We start from the raw sequence: 25227 nt of genomic DNA on the forward strand, positions 1-25227 counted from the left end.
ATAAATATATGGATCTAGATGTAAAAGTCTGTTCCTATAGAGCAGGGGTGTCCAACTCAATTTCATTGCGGGCCGCATCAGCATTATGATTGCCCTCAAAAGGGCCGGTTGTATCTGTAAGATTAGATGTCTAGCGCACCCTCTTCCCCTACATTAGATGTCAAGAGCCACCCCAAGTTCAGTTCCCCACTGTTTCTTACATCACAGTGCACCCCCTTGACTTATGCTGCTGCTGGGAAGAAGCTGGATGCATTGCTTGAAAGCAGAAAGTAAGGGTCTGGAGTAGGACCAGAGGAGGGCTGGAGCTGCAGGAGAGGTGCGAGGGCCACATGAAATGGCCTGGAGGGCCGGATTCGGCCCGCAGGCCTTGCATTTGCCACCTGTGCTATAGAGGATCTAAGATATGTAAAGCAAAACTTCAGGGAAATTACTTAATGTTCAGGTAAAACCCTGTATATGGGAACTATTTTACTGTCCAATGAGTTTCTAATTCTATTCGGCTTTCTTGACAGTTGAGTTAAAGACCACCACTAACTACGATTATAATGACATATTACCAATGTATTTTTACAAAAAGCTATTTTTTTTTTCTTTTTGAGTTTTTACATTTTTTTTTTATTTAAATCAGACGAATCATCTATAAACATGAAACAACAAAATAAGATTTAAGCGTTTCGATTACATTCACTAAAGTAAGATTTCCTAAATGCAAATTACTCTAAATTGAAACTCCGACCAACCTTGTATGCAGGCCTGCTTAACACTTAAAAAAAGATAAAAAAGGTCAAAAGTGTTACTAAATTCCGTAATATGAAAATGGTTAATTTGCCCGTCTGCAGCCTCCAGACAGGGCCACCGGACATCCAGATTTCTGGTTTAGGAGGTCAACTTATTTGCACCACAGCCTTCCTAGTTTTAGAAAAGTAGACACAATATTTAAAGGCCTGCCTGTTAGTTTTCCTGGCTGCCATGCTGACCCTTGGCCTTTTCTACCTATTGAGTCATGACCTTGGAATGGTATACATCCAGTGAAGTTGGAGCCCCCAACTCAAGAGGATTAGTATGGCATTCATGGAGCTATCACTTCACAGGCATGGTCCATTTATTTATTTAATTGGACTCCCTGTAAGGTTTTCTGTGTAGCTATAGGCATCATGCAAACTGGATGTTAAAATAACGTTATAAAAACACCAGTAGCTTTGCAGTAAGTCTTTTAATGTTTAAAGTTTTTGCAATAGCGTTTTTTAGCGTTTTAAACAAAAAAATTCCAATGGATCAAAAACGTTAAGCGCTGGTGAGCCACGTTTTTGAGCGCTTGTCTCGCTTTTGAGCTGTCAAAGAAAATCCCAAATTCACAAAAACTGCCATTTTATGAGCTTACGTGTGAATAGAGCCATATGCTGCCGGTTGTCCAACTTTGTCCAAACGGTGCTTCAAGTTCAACTTTTTAGAAAAAGCTCAACACTATTCTGCCAGTGGGAATATTAGACAGCTACAGTCGGGTCCATAAATATTGGGACATCTACACAATTCTGATATTTTTGGCTCTATACACCACCACAATGGATTTTAAATGAAACGGACAAGATGTGCTTTATCTGTAGACTTTCAGCTTTAATTTGAGGGTATTTGCATCCAAATCAGGTGAACGATGTAGGAATTACAACAGTTTGTATATGTGCCTCCCACTTTTTTAAGGGACCAAAAGTAATGGGACAATTGGCTGCTCAGCTGTTCCATGGCCAGGTGTGTGTTATTCCCTCATTATCCTATTTACAAGGAGCAGATAAAAAGTCCAGAGTTAATTTCAAGTGTGCCATTTGCATTTGGAATATGTTGCTGTCAGCTCTCGATATGAGATCCAAAGATCTGTCTCTATCAGTGAAGCAAGCCATCATTAGGCTGAAAAAAAAAATCCATCAGAGAGACATAGCAAAAACATTAGGTGTGGCCAAATCAACTGTTTGGAACATCCTTAAAAAGAAAGAACGCATCGGTGAGCTCAGCAGCACCAAGAGACCCGGAATACCACGGAAAACAACTGTGGTGGATAACTGAAGAATTCTTTCCCTGGTGAAGAAAACACCCTTCACAACAGTTGGCCAGATCAAGAACACTCTCCAGGAGGTAGGTTTATGTGTGCCAAAATCAACAATCAAGAGAAGACTTTATCAGAGTGAATACAGAGGGTTCACCACAAGATGTAAACCATTGGTGAGCCTCAAAAACAGGAAGGCCAGATTAGAGTTTGCCAAACAACATCTAAAAAAGCCTTCACAGTTCTGGAACAACATCCTATGGACAGATGAGACCAAGATCAACTTGTACCAGAGTGATGGGAAGAGAAGAGTATGGAGAAGGAAAGGAACTGCTCATGATCCGAAGCATACCACCTCATCAGTAAAGCATGGTGGTGGTAGTGTCATGGCGTGGGCATGTATGGCTGGCAATTGAACTGGTTCTCTTGTATTTATTGATGATGTGACTGCTGACAAAAGCAACAGGATAAATTCTGAAGTGTTTCAGGCAATATTATCGGCTCATATTCAGCCAAATGCTTCAGAACTCATTGGACGGCGCTTCACAGTGCAGATGGACAATGACCCGAAGCATACTGCAAAAGCAACCAAATATTTTTTTAAGGGAAAGAAGTGGAATATTATGCAATGGCCAAGTCAATCACCTGACCTGAATCCGATTGAGCATGCATTTCACTTGCTGAAGACAAAACTGAAGGGAAAATGCCCCAAGAACAAGCAGGAACTGAACACGGTTGCAGTAGAGGCCTGGCAGAGCATCACCAGGGATGAAACCCAGTGTCTGGTGATGTCTATGCGTTCCAGACTTCAGGCTGTAATTGACTGCAAAGGATTTGCAACCAAGTATTAAAAAGTGAAAGTTTGATTTATGATTGTTAATCTGTCCCATTACTTTTGGTCCCTTTTTTAAAAAGTGGGAGACACAGATACAAACTGTTGTAATTCCTACACCGTTTACCTGATTTGGATGTAAATCCCCTCAAATTAAAGCTGCAAGTCTGCAGTTAAAGTGGAGTTCCACCCATAAATATAACATTACATCAGTAGTTTTAAAAAAATGTCATTAGTCCTTTACGAATTTTTTTTTTTTTGTTTAGATGCCTTCAAAGTGTTGTTGCTAGGCAGAATAGTTAATCTTGCCACTTCCTGCACCTAGGTGCTTAATGCTTCCTAACCTACACCGCACAGACTCCTGGGAATGTAGTGGGTGTAACTTTCCAGGAGTCTGTGCACTCCCCAGTCTCAAAGAATCATGTGACTTGGACAGCACAGGTGCTGAAACCTGATCTGACACTGCTTGTGCAGCACTGAGCATGTGCGAGATTTGCAAGGCTGAAATCCAGGAAGTCATACAGTCTGGCTTCATGATGCACACACTTAAGATGGCCCCAGTCAATTTCTATTTTATAAAGTGTCTAAATGCTGTAACAACCTACCAAAACGGACCTTAGTTTACAGACTAACTTTACTAGAATACATTAAGCTTGTGTATTACAGGGGTATTTATATTTAAAAAGTGAAATTGTGGCCGGAACTCCGCTTTAAAGCACATCTTGTTCGTTTCATTGCAAATCCATTGTGGTGGTGTATAGAGCCAAAAAGATTAGAATTGTGTCGATGTCCCAATATTTGTGGACCTGACTTTATGCAAGTGATGCCTCACCAAATTATTTTATTTCAGATTTCCAATTATTTTCTGAAGTGTTTGTGTAGGTATCTGTGAACAGATCCTGCATATCGGCTGAGCTGGGTTTTGGGGGTTGGTGGCCAAGGGGCAAGAAAACCTAGGTGCTGTCTAGCCAACTTGCGTTCTTAAACTTTTACATATATGCCTGTTATAGGTTGCTCTTTTAGGTAATTACATTTTTAATGGCCCATTAACACACACACTATCTCGCACACCTTGAAATATTCAGCACAGCTTAGCTGGCTGAGGCTCTTTTAGAAAAGCTAAATTGTTGTATATCTCTTTATCTGTCTGCTCTTTTTTTGCTTTTGCGGTGATGACAACTTTTCTCAGTGTGTGCTGGTTTGTCTCTATTTTATGTATCTCTTTTTTTTTTATATGTCCCAGAATCGTGTCTTGCGTCTCATTTTCACGTGTGACGTTTTGGGTCATTTTGATCATTTTAGTTTATTTTCTTTAGAATTTCAGTTGCCAACTGATGAAAGCAAACCCTAAACAACATTATTCTGTTCTACATTTAAGCAGCAATTTATCATTCAGTGTCTTTTGCTGGATCATGGTACTCGGTGCTTACAGCACAAATGCTTTCACAGTTGAGCTGATTCTGCTGACTCTGTTCCCGAAGTGTGTGTTTTTCTGGTGTGCTGTCATTGCATTTGTGTTAATTGAAATGACCAGCCATGTGTACGGACAATCCTACTGCGCAGTATGAGCAGTGCAGGGACAATGTGAATCACCTTTTTGCTGTTGTAGAAGTAGATGTTGATAAAATTGCAGCATGTATCACTATTGTATGTAGATAGTGCTCAACAACACCCAAGTGCCATATTTCCATGCTGAATATTAGTTTCTGGGTCATACTTGCAAGTCAGATTTTTTTTTCCTCTGACACTTTCTTTTATTTTCTATTTACAGAGCAATCAATGAGTGTAACTCAGTCTCTTAATAAAGGTCATTGCTGGTCAGGAGGTTGCACAATTTCCCAGCTTAGTGCCCAGTCTTCCCTTCCCACAGACGCTTTCCACGTTCAAAATGTGTCAAACCATGCATATTGACACAGTGGGGGTTATTTACGAAAGGAAAATCCACTTTGCACTACAAGTGCAAATTACACTTGAAAGTGCACTTGGAAGTGCAGTCACTGTAAATCTGAGGGGAAGATCTGAAATGAGGGAAAGCTCTGCTGATTTTATCATCCAATAATGTGCAAGCTAAAATGCTGTTTTTTATTTTCCTTGCATGTCCCCCTCGGATCTACAGCGACTGCACTTTCAGTGTGATTTCAAGTGAACTTTGCACTTGTAGGCCCAGATTCTCAAAGACTTACGACGGCGTATCTCCAGATACCCTGTCGTAAGTCCGAATGGCCGCCGTCGTATCTATGTGTCTGATTCATAGAATCAGTTACGCATTGATTTGGCCAAGATACGAGCGGCGTAAGTCTCCTACGCCGTCGTATCTTGGGGTGCATATTTACGCTGGCCGCTAGGTGGCGCTTCCGTTGATTTCCGTGTCAAATATGTAAATGAGCAAGATACAGCGATTCACGAACGTACGTACGCACGTCGCAATTAGTTACGCCGTTTACATAAGACATACGCCGGCGTAAAGATAAATCTGGTCTCTAGGTAGCGCAGCCCATGCAAGGTATGGACGTCGGAACAAGCATATCTTTTTACATCGTTTACGCAAGTCGTACGTAAATGGGGCTGTGCGTCGGTTACGTTCACGTCACAGGCATTAAGCCGGCGTATGTTTGGGCGTAAATACAACGTGATACTGAGCATGCGCGCCCATGCGCTGTTCATTTGGCCATGCATCTACATGGGGTCACGCTTAATTTAAATACAACACGCCCACGACCTGCCTAGTTTGAATTACGCGCGCTTACGCCGGCCGATTTACGCTACGTCGCCGTAACTTAGGACGCAAGTGCTTTGTGAATACAGCACTTGCCTCTCTAAGTAGCGGCGGCATAGCGTAAATAAGATACGATACGCCCGCAAAACGTAAAGCCGCCCTACGTGAATCTAGGCCATAGTTTACACTTGTAGTGCAAAGTGGATTTACCTTTCGTAAATAACCCCCACAGTGTTGCTCCACATCATATGTGTGCAGTAGGGTGTGTAATAAATTGCCTCCACCTTTCTCAGATCGGACATTATAAACAGGGGGCCTTCATCTTACTGGGTGGCATATCATTTATAAGTGTTGTGTGCTGCCACCCTGTGGAGCAAGATAGAGGTGGAGCCTTGTGCGTCCCAGACTCGGAGCAAGATGAAATGTTGGTGGAACAATAGCATGGTGGCTCCAGTTCACACTGTGTAGAGTTGTCTTTCAGTAATTGTTTAAATATGCTCTCTCTCCGGTGATTACATCTACGTCTTGACAGCAGATTGCATGATTAACTGAGCAGACCTCATCGGGTTTACAAATGTTCACTGCGTATAGTGTATCCTGATATTTGTTTTAACCTACATCTCTAGTCTGCCTTAAGGTTATATGACAGCTATTCTCAACCAGGTCTATGTGGAACCCTAGGGCTAATTGACCTCCATGTTGATGATGTTTGCATTGTTCTAGGCCAGCACCGTTTGGCAGGGCCAGCTGTATACCAATGATTATTTTAGCTCTTTAGTAGGGTGGCATTCTTACCACCAGTATAAGGGGGCATTCTTTCCAGTGGCCAATACAATTGGAGGCGTTTTCACATTTACCCAATTAATTGGTTATAGCAGGGATTCCCCCAAACCTGAAAATGAATTCAAGGGTTCTGTTGGCATAAAAGGTTGAGAGAGGCTGTCATATGGCAAGAACAAGGAAACTGCCAAGCTGCTGTTTTTCAGATTTCACTCTCATGTTGAATATACTCTGCTGGAATGCTTTTGACCAATAGGTCAGACTACATTAAACATATAGGAAATGGAACCTATTGGTCTGTTCCACTGGTTACTACTTTACAGATTGTACAGTGTCATGTTGAATATACTCCACTGGAATGCCTTTGACCAATGGTTTAGACTACAGTAAAAAAAATATATAGGAAGCAGAGCCAATTGGACTGTTGCTAGGTTACTAATTTACAGTGTGACTACATCTGTAGGAAAAAATGGCCTCCTGCCATGGGAAAAGTAAAGAACAGAACCGTATCCCTGTCAATGAGCTACAACCTCAGTTACTATCAATAGGTACCTTTTGTAACTCCCGGTTTCCTGAATTTTACAAAGCTGCAAGGATCGGGATCCGTTCCTCGCACTACAAAGCGGTGTCTTTATCTACTAAGTGGTGGTGTTATACCAGCTGCATTCTTGCACACATTTGCCCCCTTTTAATGAATTCTGTTTTAAAGGCCAAGTTCACCTTTAAAACATATTCTGTGCAGTCAAAGGGCCCCACTAATGTAAAAAAACATTGTCTATCCTGACAAAGGGGAGCACCAGTTCATATGATGATGCTGAGAGTATGCTCAACGCTCGCAACATCCCAGCTTCTGTGTCAGAACTTGTTCTGTTCCCGAACTTCTCTGGGGAACAGAGCTTGACCCACAAGTATGACATTGACAATGTGTTTTACACCACTGGGACACCTTGACCTCACAGTAATTTTATTTTTTTAAAGATGAATATGGCCTTTAAAGGAAATAAAATATCTATTTCATATTTTACATATTTATACTTATAAAAGTTTTTATCAAATTATCAAAACATTTAAGATGTATGATTAGCTCTCAAACATACTAGCTTCTCAGGCTTGGAGAATGCTAGCCATTAAAACTGAAGTGAATTAAGCATTCTATCTATCTTGGTATGAATGATTTCCCGGTGCACTTAAAACTTTTTGGTGCTAAACCTGTTTAGTGCTTAGGGGCTTAACCTAACAAAATGGCTTTTTCAGTGGAAAAGTTGGATTATAATTGGCTAGCTTTTGGCAACCTGAAGCCTCCGTTACCCCACTGGCACATACTTGGGATTGAGGTAGGTAGGCCCTGTGACATACTAGCGCATAGTAAGAATATCTGATCGTAAACACAGATTGCACCCCCCCCCCCCCCGTGTCCCAGCTGCCATCTGGGGTGAGGCGAGCAAGGCCACAGCATAGTGACCAAGACTTTAAGCGCCCATACATATAATCCCTTTCACACTGGTGCCTCCCATATCGTCGTGGTAAAATAGCGGTAAATGCCGCTATTTTACCATTGGATTTGCGGCACATTTCGGGGAGCTTTAAACCCCCGCTAATGGTCGAGAAAGGGTTAATACCGCCCACAATGCTCCGCAACAGCGGCGTATTGCCAGTGGTATGGCAGCGCTGCCCATTTATTTCAATGGGCAGGAGTGCATTAGCAGTGGTCAGTTCACCGCTGCTAATGCGCTCCAAAGAAGCTGCTGGCAGGACTTTTTCTGAAGCCCTGCCAGCGCACCGCTCCAGTGTGAAAGCCTTCGGGCTTTCACACTGGAGTGTGAGGAGCAGCTGTTTAAGAGCGGATTGCAGGCGCTATTTTTAACGCTATAGCGCCTGCAAAACGCCCTCAGTGTGAAAGGGGTCTGAAAATAGTTTGAGCCACAAACATGTTTTATAAGTTCCTTATAGCTTTGAAAGAATATGTGCGTAAATAAATGATAGGTTTCCCACATTGTCCATGAAGGTGGCATCAAAGTAGCTGTAAGCTGACATTGGACATTCAAATATAATTTTTTTTACATTTTAAGATATATTTCATTGTGTTGTATTTGTTTTCCTTTGTTGAATTTATTTCCAAGGAAGATCTGCATACATTCCAGGTTGTTAGCTGTTTGTGTTGAATTGATGTTCTATTTCTTTGTGCTTCATTGAGTTTTTCACTTTCATAGCTTTACAGTGCTGAGTGTATTTAAAATAAAAAATCCAACAAGAGCGTTGTACAATATTGTCACACGGTCTATTAGGAATTTGTAGCAAGGAGTGGGCATTCTTTAGGCATGGAGTCCGTACTTTCATTGCATGCAGTGTGAAAAAAATCTCCTACTTTCTCAATGTATTTGTATTTCAGAGTACATTGCACATGACTGACCTGTACTACACATATATGCACCTGGACTATCCACCAATATTACAAAGAATTCAGTTCTACACAGCTTTGTAAACTAATCTTCTTGGTGCAAAACATATACTAATGCTGAAAAATTACATCTTTAACTTCACACTTAAGTTAATGCTTACAAGTCTGGTCTTCCCTAAGCCTGTGACTGGACAGTGAAATGAGAAGCAGCAGACTGAAGAGCTCACCTATCCGTCACTCTGCGCTCTCCTTTTGTCGGCATGCTCCTTACTATGCAGCACAACTAACCGACTCCTTTGTGCTGCTTCTGCCTTTCTCTGAGCTCTATAGTGCAAGAACTGTTAGAGACTGGTACCAGATCAGATGTACGAACACTGCTTGCATAAAAAAACACATTTTAATTCGGTAGGAATACATACTAGGCTTTAGTCATTTTTGTCTCGTATATCTGCCTGGAGTTTAGTATGGTTATTTTCTAATGCGTGTTTGATGGGTTAATATGAGTTGTAAGAAAGAGCCCATCAATCGGGTCCCTTAAGCTGGTGACATTAAAAAGAAGTATAAAAAAAAAAGCTTTTCAGTAATCCTTGCTCCAAAATTGTTCAGTAATTGAGATTTCTCAGTAGCAAGGTAATATTTAATATGTTCTTTTCTTGACCTTCAGGATTCACTATACAGAAAGATAATCGCACAATCATGGCAATTACTCTGAAATACATTGATTTTAGCCAGTCACTCATCTTTGTGTCCTGCTGCTTCTATTAACTTTGTTCATCTGTCTTGTAAAGATTACCACAAGGGAGGACGTGAACTCCAAGCAAGCAACAAGCATCAGGAGTGACCTGGAGCCCGAAGCTTTCAGACCAAACCTCAGCGACCCTAGCCAGCTTCTACAAACTGACCAAATTGAAAAGGTGAGATGTTCTTATTTCAGTGGCACGTCTATTTGCTTCTTTTTGCAGAGTTCTTTTGCAATTGGAACTGAACTTTAGGCACTGGGTTCTGTGTTGGGGGCATTCAAGACCCCATTTTGATAACAAGTTAGCCATGGAGCGCTTTCCCTAACTGTTTACCCTGTTAGACTCAATTGGGGGCCAAGTTCCCTCCCTCGTCGCTGGGGGTCTCCACGACGGTCACACAATACTCTGTGGCTAAATTCACCAATTTCCTCTCTGGTGCTCCCATACCTTCCCCTACAGAGCCAATTTCTGATCTGAAAATGGGCCTGGAATACCTACTGACTCTGATTCGGGCTCTCCTTGCTGAGAATGGTTTAAGGACCTGGTCTCTCCCTGCTGATATTGTCTTGAGAAACCATAGTCTTCTGCTATGATCTTGGTCTTACAAGAGATCATTTGAGCTCCTATTGATTCTCTAGAACTTGGCTAAGCTTCCAACCCATTACCTTCCTGTACCACCACACAGATTATCCGATCTGTTTTTGGTTCCTAACCCACAGATTCTTCTTTTAACTCTTGTGCTAGTTCGTCCTCTCCCCTAAAGCAATCAATTTGATCCCCTTGGGACACGTGCTGCCATTAGTTATGCTTTATATCTAGCCTATCCACCACCCTATCCCTCCCCAGAGGGACTTTCTTACCTGCATGGTCAGCTGGGACCATTGCTTGACTAATACCCCATGCTGCCAGGGTTTGGGCTCTTCAGTGTTTGCTTTCAAACCTAGTGTTCCTTAGGGTGTTGTCTCCAGTGTCCAACCTGTTGCCTTCTAGTGGAATCCCCAATGTGGGACCGATGACCTCCTGTGGAAGGAGAAGCACCGCAGGCCCTAGTAAACTACAATATCTTGATGAGCCAAATGCCTACATAATTGGCTGGCTCTTGCTTTATCAAGAATTGGTTCTTAAAACTGTTCATCCTTGGCCAGAGAGGTGACCATCTCTCAACTCTTGCAGGAGACTGGGATGTTAAGGGGCCTTCCTCAAGGCACCCCCTTTTTTAAATCTTTTCTCGGACCACCTTACTGGCATTGAAAGCGCAAGTGCATATCAAAAACCGAAAATGATGCATTTTAAATATGCACAGGGATGTATTTTCTGATGGGTCTTAACCAGTGAGGATCTGTTGTGTGCTGCTGAGCAGCAGAGGACACTGACTGCTGGAAACCTCCCCTACAGATAGGTGGGAGTTGGGATTGGTTCTCAGTTTTATTGGCTTGCTTATTTGCTGAGGAGATCTACCTGCTATTCCTTGCCTACTCCTTGCAAAGGAACCTCCCATGTACCTGCCTTATTGGCCTTGATGCTAGAGGATCTAACCTTGTTTCTCCAAAGGGCTCCAGGGGCCACCTTTCCACACCTTAGAATTGCTTCTCAACCAGAAAGCCAAAATAAGATGTTGTAATTACTATTAGATCCTTATTTAGAGTCCACTGATGGACACGGGTCCCAACTTGTTCTTGGTATTGCTTGCTACAAACATACATTGGTAACAGAGTTCAGTGCTAATTTTTATATATGTATATATATATATATATATATATATATATATATATATATACACATATATACACATCACTGAATAATATTACAATCAGATGTGTAAATAAACAAAATTATACAAAAATACTTCAACTGTAAGGCCGTGTACAGACGACCAAACATGTACGATGAAACCGGTCCGCCGGACCGTTTTCACAGTACATGTCTGCCCGGGGATTTCTGTATGGTGGCTGTACTCACCATCATACAGAAATCCGCGCGTAAACTATACGCGGGGTGTGTCCGCGGCGACGTGGGCGGCCCTGCCAGTTCAATGCTTCCACGCATGCGTTGAAGTCATTCGACGCATGCGAGGGATGGCGGGCGCTCGGACATGTACGGTAGGTCTGTACAGACGACCGAACATGTCCGAGCGGGCAGGATTCCAGCGGGCTGTTTTAAAACAAGTCCAGAAATATTTGCCCGCTGGAAAAAGGCCCGGCGGGCAAATGTATGCTGGAATCCTGTCCGCTCGGGCCTACACACGACCGAACATGTCTGCTGAAACTGGTCCGCGGACCAGTTTCAGCAGACATGTTCGGTCGTGTGTACGGGGCCTTACAGTCCCCACAGGTGAAGTCATTTCAAATAAATAGTCCTCAAAAAAAGTGCAAGGTTTTTGATTTTGGAAGGAGACCCCTTTAAGGGCAAAACAAAATCTTCAGCATGAACCAGTATAAGAAAGGTAAACCAAAGGGGAGCCCCACCCAAGTGCACCTTCACCATTGGGTCCAAAATATGCTTACAGAACACTTTGACTTTCAAATAACAAGTCAAAATGGGCCTGTACAACGAGAAACATGCGGGTGACAGCTTCCTGCATTGGCTTCTGTCACTCCAGAGTCATGGACTCCACCATATTAACGGAAAAAAAAAGGAAACCACATAATGTAAATCTAAAAAACGCAAATTTATTAAGATAAAAATAAAACCTTTAATAAAGCCAGTCCCAGGATTGAGGCAGGCCACTTTTGGGTTTTGATGAGCGTGATGACGTCACAAATGCCAGCTCTGCCCAAACTGAGACATGCTGGAAATAGAGGGGGTTATGAGATTTTTTTTTTTCGTTTGCCAGTGTGCAATCCTCCAGTATAACTTGGTGATCTCCAAGAAAAAGATTTTGCAATTATGGCAAAATCCTTATTTTGGCTGTATGGTTTAGGGAGATATTGGAGAGACTAATTATTTTTTGATTGAAACCATTTCCTTAATCTAACCTTAGGGCTAATTTTTAAATTCTATATATTTTTTATGTTCTTGTGTTGTAAATTAATTTTGTATGTGCATTGTAACGTGTATTCGACTGTTCCAACAGCTCACAAAGCACCTCCCACCTCGCACAATTGGCTACCCATGGACACTTGTGTACAGTACAGCAAAGCATGGGATGAGTCTGAAGACTCTGTACAGGACAATGCTGGGATTAGACACTCCTGTCCTCCTGGTGATTAAAGACAGTGATGCCCAGGTAAGTAACTCCCTATTTTATCTTTTGACAATAGTATGGCTATGCACATCACAGTAGCAGGATCCCAGAACTTTCAGTTCAGGTACATGTGCAGCCATGTGCAGCCGCTGTTAATCGAACACCACCGATGGCTCGGTTCTTACAGATCCCCTAACAGAGAGCTGCTGCTTATCAATCAGCAGCTCTCCTGCTCTGCTCCTCCACGCTCACTGGAGTGCTGAACTGTGGAGAGGTGGGGAGTGGCCATCTCAGCGGCTCGCTGAGAGGCTCAGACTGCCATCAGTCCAGGCACCTAGCGGATCAAGACTTCCAGAGTCTGGATGATGCTGTGCCTGGACTGATCCGTGTGACATCAGCAGAGAGCAGACTTCAGACCGCTCTCTGCTGAAAACGGGTCACAGGCGTGCAAAACAAATTGCACTCTTGTGAGCCAAAGAAGTCCAGCCAAATGAGCTCTGGCTGGACTTCTCCTTTTTATGATTTAAAACGTCTGCCTTTACAACCACTTTAACGCGGGTATGCAGGCAGGCGGGCGTGTTTAGCTCCAGCTTCATCTTCTTTCCCCTCCCGTCCTGAAGACTCATGGGATGTATGACATAATTTGCCTAGGCAAGAAACCAGGAAGTAACCGAAGAAATGTAAAAAAAACGTTTAAAACAAGTAAATATGATAGGAAAGTATATCTATTTACTAATGCTAGCAGCATGTGGATTAAAAAAATCAATGTTGATGGAGAGAGTGAAGTTCCACTTTAATTATTCTCCTTAGGTGGACATCATATGACGTGGAGTTTAAGTGGTTAGATCTGAATCATTCAGATATCTTCTTATTCTGCCGACGATTCCCTGTCATGTAAAAACAATCATAGCCACTTGATTGTTTTTACAGGCGACGGGAGGGGATGGTCCCCAGCAGAGTCCTTCGGAGGCCGGGCGTGACGTTATGACATCAAGTCCGGCCTCTGCAGATGTAAACAAAGTTGTTTGCTCTTCTGGGAACTGAGATCGTTTTTTATTTTATTATTTCAAGTTTTTCAGCCTAGAAGCAAGATCTGGTGACTTATAGACCCCAGATCTCGCTGTAAAGAGGACCTGTCATGCCCTATGCCCCATGATCTCTAACTCTAAACGGGTAACCAGTAAACATTTTGAAAAGGTCGCCTATAGAAATTTTTAAGTACCGACGTTTGGCACCATTCCACAATTGTGCATAATTTTAAAGCATGACATGTTGGGTACACTTTTTTATTTTATTTATTTTTTTACTTCCCCAAAAAATTGCTTTTGAAATATTGCTGCGTATTCACCATGTGACATAAAAAGTTGCAACAACCACCATTTTATTCCCTAGGGCAGTGATGGCAAACCTTGGCACCTCACTTAATTTCCCATGAGGCTCGTGCCCTCTGCAGTGTAGTTGCGCATCCTGGGAAATGTAGTTCCAAAACCCCTGGAGTGCCAAGTTTCACCATCACTGCTCTAGGGTCTCTGCTAAAAAAAAAACATATAAAGTTTGGGGGTTCTGAGGAATTTTCTAGCAAAAAATTATGATTTAAAATTATAAATTATAATTTTTACATGTAGGAGAGGAGTGCCAGTATAAGCTAAGTTTAAAGTAGAACTATAGGCAGAAATAGTTAGGAATGTTAGGAAATCCCTGCATATTAAGGGAATTCCTTGTGGACCCTAAGTCACCAGAACTTCCCATTAGAAGATTTTTCCCTGTATTGTTTTTCTGGGGACAACCCAAAATGTGTGATTTTTCTTTTACTTTCTCTTTGATAATGGTAAACAGGACAAATTGAGAGTGTGAATCTCCTCAACAGGGTCACAGACAGCAAAAAAACCTGACAAGCGTTCCAATCTATCTCCACTTTATCCAAAACAAAACAACTGTGCTTTTAGTTATACTTTTAGGTAAAAAAAAATTAAAGTGGATGTAAACCCAAATTTTTTTTTTTGTTTGCTGTCACAATGTAGAGTATAAGCTTTCCTATCATCAGTGAGATAAACGGACAAACAGGAGAAAACTTTTGTCTGTTCTTCCCCCTTGCTGTGAGTGACAGGTTATTTACATATCTCAAACACTAGCCTGAAACCGGCATTATTTTTTAATTCCCACCCTCACTCCTTCTCTGAAGTCATGTGGTTAGTTTTCTGGATTTTGACTGGATGTTAGTGATCATAGCAAAATTTAGTGTAAGGAATACACAGGGAAAAATGCATGTTGACAAGGGGAGTGTAGAGGTGGGCGGGGAGTCTACTGACATCACAACTTCACCCACCGAACTGAGGCAACAGATCCACCCACAGAATCTGCAGTTTTTCGGGTCTCATAACAGACAGAGGGGAGACATTTGACAGGTAAGGATACATGCAGGAGGCATCTATATCATTATAGATCAGCACTATAGCAGTAGTTTAGAAAGGATGAGAGCGGCTTTACATCCACTTTTAAGGCTTTATATCCACTTTCATTTTCACTAATGGGAAATGAAACCTGTGACCATAGATTTTATCTGGGACATCCCATAGGGCTTGGTGAAAGAAATGGGCTCATCTCTGTCCTATGCCAACATCCACTGCATAATGTTTGTTATTTAAAATAAGATAATTCATATAACATGGAAGGTAATGTGATTATTTCTGTTTTACAGATTTTTGGAGCATTGGCATCAGAGCCCTTTAAAGTGAGCGATTGCTTCTATGGCACTGGGGAGACTTTCCTGTTTACATTTTGTCCTGACTTTCAGGTGAGTGGATTCTTCATAATAGGGCTGTCTATTGCTTGCTTTCCTGTTTCCTTATTTATGGTATCCCAGGTGGACACGCTGCCCAGAATATAGATTTGTTACTCTCTATCAGAATAAAGGAAGGCCCAGCAGTGAGGGTTTCTTTAGCCACTACTAATGAAATCCCAATGTTTGTTTCCCCTCTGAACACAAGTGGCTGTACCTCTTCTCCAGGGAAAACTCTGGAAACGGAGACTATGAGCAATATTGGGCCTGTTCCTGGGATTGTAGAGTCGGCAAAGGAGAAATGCTTCCCAGCTTGATAGATCTTTGCCTGTAATCTGCCAAGGAGGGTAAAGCAGCATTGTTTCTAATTGGATGATGTGACTTCAAAATTCCAATATTTTTTATTTTCATTAATACCATTCTAACCAGTTTGCAGAAATCCCTTTAAAAGAATACTATACTACAACCCCAATTCCAAAACAAGTTGTGACTCAATAATTTGAACATCTCATAAACTTATATTTTATTCACAATAGAAAATCGAAAACACATCAAATGTATAAACTCAGAAAATTGACTCTTTTAAGAAAAATAATAAAAATTTGTCTTGAAATCGATGGCAGTAAAACGTCTCACAAAAGTTTGAATGGGGCTAGGTTCACCATGGTGTAGCATCCCATCTTTTACAACAGGGGTAGGCAACCTTAGGGAATTGGTCACACATCAAGTTGTTAAAACTTTGCGGTTGAGTCAACGTTTTACCGTCCTCAAGCCCCCTTTAGTTGCTGAGGCATCAAAGGTGTACACATGCCGCAGCAGAAAATAGGATTTTTGTACTCACCGTAAAATCCATTTCTCTGAGTTCATAGACGGACACAGCCTTCTTTGACATTAGTCTTTTGGGTTATGCTTCTTCCTACCAGGAGAGTTTCTCCTGGTAGGAAGAAGCATAACCCTAATGTCAAAGATGGCTGTGTCCGTCTATGAATGGAAGAGAAAATAGGATTTTTGTACTCACCGTAAAATCCATTTCTCTGAGTTCATAGACGGACACAGCCATCTTTGACATTAGGGTTATGCTTCTTCCTACCAGGAGAAACTCTCCTGGTAGGAAGAAGCATAACCCAAAAGACTAATGTCAAAGAAGGCTGTGTCCGTCTATGAACGGAAGAGAAATCCCTGTTTCTGGTTGGTGCTACCACCTGCCAATCATGACCCATTTAAGTAAATGGGGCCACTCTGCAAGTGCCTCACAACTGCATGCTTCTGCAGGGTTCAAGCGGGTGCTGAGAAAGCAACACAACGCTGCCTGCTTTAACACCTGGTTTGCTGTTTTTCACAATGTATAGGCAGGTAATGAATAAAAAAGTGATCAGCGCAACTTTCTAATAGTAAACAAATCACATGTATGTGCTAACCTGACTAATAAATCAAAGTTTAGCACATACATGTGATTTTTTTTTTACTATTAGAAAGTTGTGCTGTTGACTTTTTTCATTCATTACCAATTTTTGTGCACTGTGTACACTTTAGGTCTAGCAGCAATTTTCCACTTTACTATTTAGATTAGATGTATTCACTTGATGGCGCAAAGGACCAAACTTTCCAAGCTTGACAGGCGCTACACCCACCAACCATGACAAGATGTTTAACTTCTGCTGAGGCTGTGACGTGTACACCCCTGGCCACTGCAGCTAAAGGGGGTGTGGTGGTGATAAAAACACACCTTAACTATGGGTTTACCAACCCCCAAATTGCAAATGTGAATGAACCCTTATTGTTCTAAGCCCCCTGTAAGGCTGCTTTCACACCGATGTGCTGCGGTTTGCCTGCACAGCGGGTGCAGCGCAGTGCATATGCCACTTTCCTGGGTTAGCAGCGCTTAGCCATAGACTTCTATTTTATCCCGAAGGTGTGGTACACTTTCTGAAAGTGCACCAAGACTCCTGCATTCAGGAGTTTTGGTGTGCTTTCAGAAAAAGGACCAAACCTGCGGAATATAATAGAATTCTATGGCCAAGCGCAGCAATTCCACAGATGGACTGCAGGTACACTGAACTGCACCCACGGTATGGGTAAACCACAGCATATCAGTGTGAAAGCAGCCCTATACTATTATGCCCGGTGTATTGCTTCACACTGACCTGATGGGGGCAGATCCTCAAAGAAATTACGCCGGCGTATCTGTTGATACGCCGCGTAATTTAAAATTTTGCGCGTCGTATCTTTGTTTTGGTATCCACCAAACAAGATACAACGGCATCTGTGTTAGATCCGACAGGCGTACGCCTTAGTACGCCGTCGGATCTAAGATGCAATTTTCCGGCGGCTGCTGGGTGGCGTTCACGTCGTAATCCGCGTCGAGTATGCAAATTGGCTTTTTCCGACGATCCACCAACGCATGAGCGGCCGTCGCATTCTTTTACGTTGTTTACGTTCGGCTTTTTCCGGCGTATAGTTAAAGCTGCTATCTGGTGGCGTACTCAATGTTAAGTATGGCCGTCGTTCCCGCGTATAATTTTGAAAATTTTACGTTGTTTGCGTAAGTCGTCCGTGAATGGGTCTGGACGCCATTTACGTTCACGACGAAAACAATGACGTCCTTGCGACGTCATTTGGAGCAATGCACCCTGGGAGTTTTGACGGACGGGGCATGTGCAGTTATAAGAAAGCCAACAGATGCCTTAGTCTGCCAGTCTTCACACATAGCTGATATTTTCACATGGGGTGGTCTGAGCCTTTAACCACTTACCACACGGCCTATAGCAAAATGACGGCTGGGCGGTGGTTCAGTTATCCTGACTGGACATCATATGCCATCCGGCAGGATAACAGCCCCGCCGCGCCCGTGGGGGGCGCGCATCGCAGCGATCAGTGGTGCGGTGTGTTAGTCTGACACCAACGCTACACCAATCTCGGTAAAGAGCCTCCGGCGGAGGCCCTTTACCACGTGATAAGCCACGTCCAATCGCTAATTAAGCAGGAAGAGCCATTGATCGGCTTTTCCTCACTCGCGTCTGATAGACGCGAGCAGAGGAGAGCCGACTGGTGGCTCTCCTGACAGGGGGGGTCTGCTCTGATTGTTTATCAGCGCAGCCCCCGCCCCCCCCCCCCCCCCCCCCCCTCGGATGTCCACACTGGACTACCAGGGTTAGCCACTAGGACCACCAGGTAAGCACCTAACATGTGGATGGCCAGGTAAGTCCCCCATGGCCATCCACATGTGCAAATGTATGCCTAACATGGGCACTGACTGGCACCATTATGGCACAAAGAAAATTTGTGATGCCCAGCAATGCCACCCACCAATGACAATCAGTGCCACCCATAAGTGCCCATCGGTGCCTGTCAATGCAGCCATATCAGTGCTCGTCATTGAAGAAATAAAGGTACTTATTTACAAAAAAATTAACAGAAACAAAGAAAAACTTATTTTTTTTTTCAAAATATTCGGTCTTTTCTTGTTTGTTGCGCAAAAAAAAAAAATCGCAGAGATGATCAAATACCACCAAAAGAAAGCTCTATTTGTGGGAACAAAATTATAAAAAAAATATTTGGGTACAGTGTAGCACAATTGTCATTCAAATTGCGACAGCTCTGACAGCTGAAAATTGGCTTAGGCAGGAAGGTGTATAAGTGCCTGGTATTGAAGTGGTTTAAGAAAGTGTACAATACTAGAGAAAACACTCCCTTCTCTATGTTCAAAAGGGTCAAAGTGGGCTTAAAATTCTAAAATCTAATTAGAAGATTGAACAAATAGCTATAACAAGATGAACCTTATATGAAACCGAAGATACAGTAGATCATCTTGTGACTAAACCTACTACAAAAACCTTCAAACACCCAAGAGCCCTTTGAACTCCAAAACTGTTTTTGGAGAAGGCGGAGCATAAACATACCCCAGATAATGGAAGGCAGTTTCCTCTCATTGGTGCCCCCTGTAACGGTCACCACCGTTTACGACCTTCCATCCCAGTCACGACAGCTTATCGACACTCCAACTGACAGGACCCGATCCATATCAATTTCCCAGAATCAAGACGAGACACGTAGCTCTGTACTTGTTCCAAATGTAATGACAACTTTAATGGTTTCTTCTCAGCTTTTTATACAGTACAAGCATGTGACAGTATTCAAAGGGACAATGAGATCTCCACCCCCCTAATCACACACTAAGGCTAATTACTAAACATTCCTTAATCAACAACAAAACACCTTCACCCACTCCGTCCCCGCATACAGCTTGACACCTCTGAGCATCAATAGGTTGTAGACAGTGTTATCACACGTAAGCAGTATTTAGTATGCATAATTAGAGTTCTGGGAGCAGACCTGGGATTAACACCTGTCCGTTACAACACCTTTACACAAGGACAATGGAATGTCTTCCAAGCCCTGATGCAATTAGCATGTCACTAGAAATGAGTCACTATTGACTGGTTGGGCCAACATCTTGCAATCTCTCAAGATCCTGCAATATGAACTATTATCGATGTCCTATCTCATGTAATACATGAATTATGATTCCCTTGCCACCCCATGCCCAAAAGGCACAGGGTGGACTCAGACCCAAGAGTTATCAGTGACGCTCACACAGGAGTATCCCCCATCCTCACAAAGTCTCTGGATGTCCCGGGTCATTCCGTTACACCCCCATTGCACTGACTTTCTTTAACGTTGGTGTTTGCATACCCTCGGACGCAGTGACCTGAAGATTTTATTTGTCTGTTTTCTGCATTCACTGTGTTAGTTGTGATCAGTTTCTTTAACACAACCAAAAATCCCCAGTTGAGTTGATTTGATTGCTGCTTAATTGCCTTTTTATCCTGTTGCACATACTGGGAAAGAATTGAGAAAATTGGATTGTAATGCCCAATGGCTTTCCAGCTGTTCATCAGAATTTTGATTGAAGTAGTCAGCAGGAAAAAGTTTGATCCCAGTTGTGATTTCCTAACCCTCATTTCGAGAAAGAGCCAGCTGGAATGTTATGGACAAGTAGCGGTAACACAGATGGTTTTTGACACCTCCACATTTGCTGGTTCAGCCCTCTTGTTTAATACCACATTTTCACATAGTCTGGTGTCTGCTACTTATCCTGGGTTATTTATTTCTGCTCAATACACAGACATTGGCTCCATGATGTGCTGTTTGGAGAATATTATGGCTTCATCAGCACACTTAATCAGCCATGATTAGCCCTGGTGATTACAACCTGTATAAATGAGGTCTTAATTAGAACACATTTAGGTTTACAGTGCCTAATCAAAATGGGAAACCACATCTCTTCTTGACATGTTTATACAGCCTAGCTAAAGAAGTCTAGGGATTTTATGCCTTCTGTTTATCTTCTGCAAATTAATGCTTTAACCTCTTGCAGACCGTGCAATGCATATATGTGGTGCCAGGAAAGGTGGGCTTTAATGCCCAGCCACGGTACAGATGCGTTTATGGAGGCATGAGGTTTGTTTGCTCGGAGCATGTTTACTGCATGCTCTCAGCACACTGACAAAGCTGTTACTGATAATTCTTGGTCAAGGCTTTTGATCAGAAGTCAGTTGCATGTACTCCCAATTGGTTCCCACAGGTCACATGATACAGAAGCTGCACTGCCTCCCAGGCCTAAGCCCCTTTAAAGGGCCGCTGAGAGGTGGCTTTGAGGGCTTAAAAGCCCACACAAAAAAGATTCTTGTGAGAGAATGGTGCTGGTCCTCTCATCAAAACACCAAATCCACCTCTTATCATAAACAAGTATACAAAATCAAAGTTCTGTCTATTAGACCCCTTTCACACTGGGGCGGTTTGCAGGCGCTATTGCGCTAAAAATAGCGCCTGCAAACAGACCTGAAACAGCGGCTGCTGTTTCTCCAGTGTGAATTGCCGAGGGCTGAAGTGGTGCGCTAGCAGGACCGCTCCAAAAGTCCTGCTAGGCGCATCTTTGGAGTGGTGTGTTTACTGCTCCTCCACCGCTCCTTCCCATTGAAAGCAATGGGAAACCGCGGCTATACCGCCGGCAATGCGCCTCTGCAGAGGCGCTTTGCGGGCGGTATTAAACCTTTTTCGGCCGCTAGCGGGGAGTAAAACCGCACCACTAGCGGCTCAATACCGCCGCAATTCCGACGGTAAAGCGCCACTAACAAATAGCGGCGCTTTACTGCCACTGTATCTCCTGCCCCAGTGTGAAAGGCCCGTTATAACTAAATACAGTGTGTGCTAAACAGGACGACCATGCATAATCGGTGTCCCAGTTCAACTTACATTATGGTACACAAACTTTATGGTGCAATCTTTAGTGGTGCTGTGCCATCTCCTTCTATTATCCAAGCATTTAACTGAGTGCTGTGCTCCCTTCCTGTGTTCCCACCACACTCACCAACAGCTGTGGACTCATGCATGTAAAATAAGAGTCCTGTACGCTTAGATTGCTGGTGCCTTGGTATTGCTGGGACCTGTATTCCTTCTCTGTAATCTCTTCAATGTAGCACCAGGGTTCAAATATTGGTGTACTCTCGCCCTTGAAAAGGTAGAATGGGCCTTAAAGGGAAGACTTTCTCTTTGAAGAAGTTGCTGTTTGTGTCACCTTTCTTTTCACTCTGAATTCTGAATGGGGTTTGCACCCATCAGAGAAGTCACCAGGTACCTATGATGAGCTGGCATTCCCTCATCCTATGGCTTATTTATTACACTTGAACTTCTCTCTCTGGGCAGGGGGCTGAGGGTGCGTGGATAGAGAACTTCTCTCGCGCGGTGGGGAGGGGGGTTCAGAGTATTTTCCCCAGGTGAAAGACTTCTCGCCACTGACTGTATTTTCCCCAGGTGAAAGACTTCTCGCCACTGACTGTATTTTCCCCAGGTGAAAGGCTTCTCGCCACTGACCGTGCCCATGTCACTAGCATAACAAAATGCAAACTCAGCCATCCTGTGAAAAGTTGAATACTTATCTGGCAGATCTAGAGTTGGCCCCCTTCACACTACCGTGACTTTACCACGATTGTGCAGCCGCGTGACAGACGTGATTTCAGGTAACGTCTGTATAACTCGCATCAAAGTCAGACCAAAGTAGTACAGTGACTTCTTTGAAGTCGATGCGATTTGAAGTTCACACAGATATGAATGGTACTCATTGGAGATCGTGGGGTAGGACTTTTTAATGCGACTATTCAGTCCCAAGTTGCACAAGTGTGAAAGGGGCCTTGAACGTTTGCTTTTAGGTGGAGCCACAAGCATGGTTGCAATCAGACACTTCTAGGAGGGTCAAAAGATATGTCCTTCACTATGTGCCGTGAATCCTCCCGCTGGGCACTACCTCATTACAGAGTGGATACCAGGAGGAACCATGACACCCAGTGGGGGACCCAGACGTGTATAGGATGACCGTGGTAAAGGTAGCTCTGCCAGACAGTGATGATTGTACATGTAGCCTGCCAGAAAGGGCACACTGATATACTAGTGCAGTAATTCTTCAGTTGTAATCATGAATATTTAACCTTGTAATCTTTACTCGCATTCCTGTAGATGGAAAATGAGAGCAAGATCGCTTCCTCCTTTTCCAATCTCCTTTTAATAGCAATGTAGAATATTCTAGTTATCTCTTTGAACTCTGTACACTATTATTATGTAATCTAAATCTTCTTGTGACCATAGGAATTATAGAGAACATATATCTCATGACATGATTGGTAGTTCTTGCAACATATGACTGTATAATAGGAGGGGAGGCTTTCAGCTTATAAATGTTTTCTTTTGTTCTCTTCCTAGGTGTTTAAATGGACAGGGGATAATATGTTCTTTATCAAAGGCGACATGGACTCCCTAGCATTCGGTGGAGGAGGGTAGGTGTCTTTTGTACCAATAATGTGCTGCAATCCTTTTTATGGGATTATCGTTTTTTTTTATTTTTGTGTAAATCCATCTTTTCAGAAAAGGTGAAGCAACACTTTACACCCGCCTCACCACCCACTCCCTGCAGCACTTACCTGATTAGCTGTCAGTGCCCAGGAAGGCAGTATTGCAGTCCTGGGGATTTAAAAAAAAAATGCATTTCTCCACATTCTTTGTAAGGCTTCCAGGATGGTTCAGAGACATTCAGATTAGTCACATGCTGGCGCTGACCAATCAGGATCTCTCTAATCCATCCCATAAGCGCTACAGAAAGAGGCAAAAGAAGAGCAGGGATTTCAGATCTCCAGGTCATAACACCTGGTATGTGGACACTGACAGCTCATCACCCATGAAGGCAAATGGGAAGGAGAACTTGCCTTTTAAAGGCTACGTTAACATTTTGAACCAAAACATAAATGCACATAAATGAGCCTGCGGAGCATTGTACCTACAATCTGCTGATCCCAGACTCCTGCAGGCTCTCAGGATAGCTGTCTGCCCATACTTTATCAGGGCAAACAGCTACTTGACCACAGAAAAAAATCTATGAACTATCAGAACACTCACCAGGAAACCGCAAATGAATGATGTGGGGCTGTGCGCTGTTTTTAAATTGCGACAGCGGGTGCAGGGAGAAGGTCCATTGCCCGCTGTCACAGGGAGGGGTGGGAATCGAAGGTGCGGGGTGCAGATGCTGGAACACGTTGCATGTTCCAAAGGTGAATTCATCTTTTAATCTAAAATGTAGTTGTTTTGTAAAAATGCTCGAATTGGCTTCCATCTGGGACAAAGTCATATGATCAGTGCCAAGGCATTGTTCACTTGGGGTCACTTGGGGTCTGTTAAATGTATTTAGCAACCAGCATTCTGGCAAATGTATTAGATCTGCAATCCACTTTATTGGCACAGACCAACCTCTGTGCCTGCGAAATGCATACCAGCGCACACGGACATAGACTGGAACCAGTCTTATAAGATGCCAAATAACCTACCACCATGTTTTGAAATATGGAAATAAACTGAAGTAGCCAGTGGTAACCCATGTGGATAACATACAAACACTATGCAGGTATTGTGTCCCTGGTTGGGCTTGAAACCATGACCCCTGCAGTGGAAGGCCAACGTGCTAACCACTGTGCAGCCTTCTGTAAAATGGTGGTTACTAAAAAAAAAAAAAAAAATGCATTTACAATTTCATGTTTGCACACAATTGCTATGGATAGCCATAAAGTTAAATTAAAAAATAAACTAAGAACAAAGTGTGTATTTTGTGTGATGCCCTAGTACCTAGCCAACAAGTGACTGTACTTGTCTGATACATGTATATATTTTAGTGCTTGTTTAATATTTTTAGTTGTAAACTAGTGTAAAAAAAAGTGTATTTATGGCCACCTTCTAGTTGCATCAACAAAAATGTAAAAAAATTAAATAAAAATAATATGGTCCATTCTAAGAAGTAAACTGTAGCATCGTCTTGAGGCCTCTAGATGGCGATGTGCATTTTGTAACTGAAAGCAGACAAGCTATAGCAGTCAAGCAGGGACTTCACAAACCATTTATGTGAAAGGAAGGGTAAACTTGTCTTTGCATGCTTGTTCCTGCAGACAAGTGTCATAGACTTTGCCTAACTGGCTTTTAGGACTTGTTTATGCCTTTTCAGCTTTTATTAAAGCAGCACCTATAGCAAGCTTTTGCAGAGCTTTCCACAAGCAGTGTTAAGCCTCCACAAGCACCATTCAGCTCTAGTTTGAGGAAGTTAAACACAGACCCTAGTTGGAGCATGGACTATCACTTTAACCACTTGCCTTCAGGGCACTTTCACCCACTTTCTGCCCAGACCAATTTTGCAAAAAAAGTCCTTTTAGTTCATTTTGGCACTTGA

General features: G+C 42.8%; 1 protein-coding gene across 4 annotated transcripts in view; it reads left to right on the plus strand.

Annotated features, from left to right (window-relative positions):
• OXR1 (oxidation resistance 1) overlaps window positions 1-25227 on the plus strand; it is a 199356-nt gene that overhangs the window by 171542 nt on the left and 2587 nt on the right. For all 4 annotated transcript variants that reach the window (XM_040354844.1, XM_040354845.1, XM_040354847.1 and 1 more), the window contains 4 exons: window positions 9553-9678; window positions 12578-12730; window positions 15387-15482; window positions 23223-23296. In XM_040354844.1, coding sequence (XP_040210778.1) covers window positions 9553-9678; window positions 12578-12730; window positions 15387-15482; window positions 23223-23296 — 449 coding nt within the window. The remainder of the gene's footprint in view (window positions 1-9552; window positions 9679-12577; window positions 12731-15386; window positions 15483-23222; window positions 23297-25227) is intronic.

The sequence above is a fragment of the Rana temporaria genome, chromosome 5 (assembly GCF_905171775.1).
Source record: "Rana temporaria chromosome 5, aRanTem1.1, whole genome shotgun sequence".
NCBI lineage: Eukaryota > Metazoa > Chordata > Amphibia > Anura > Ranidae > Rana > Rana temporaria.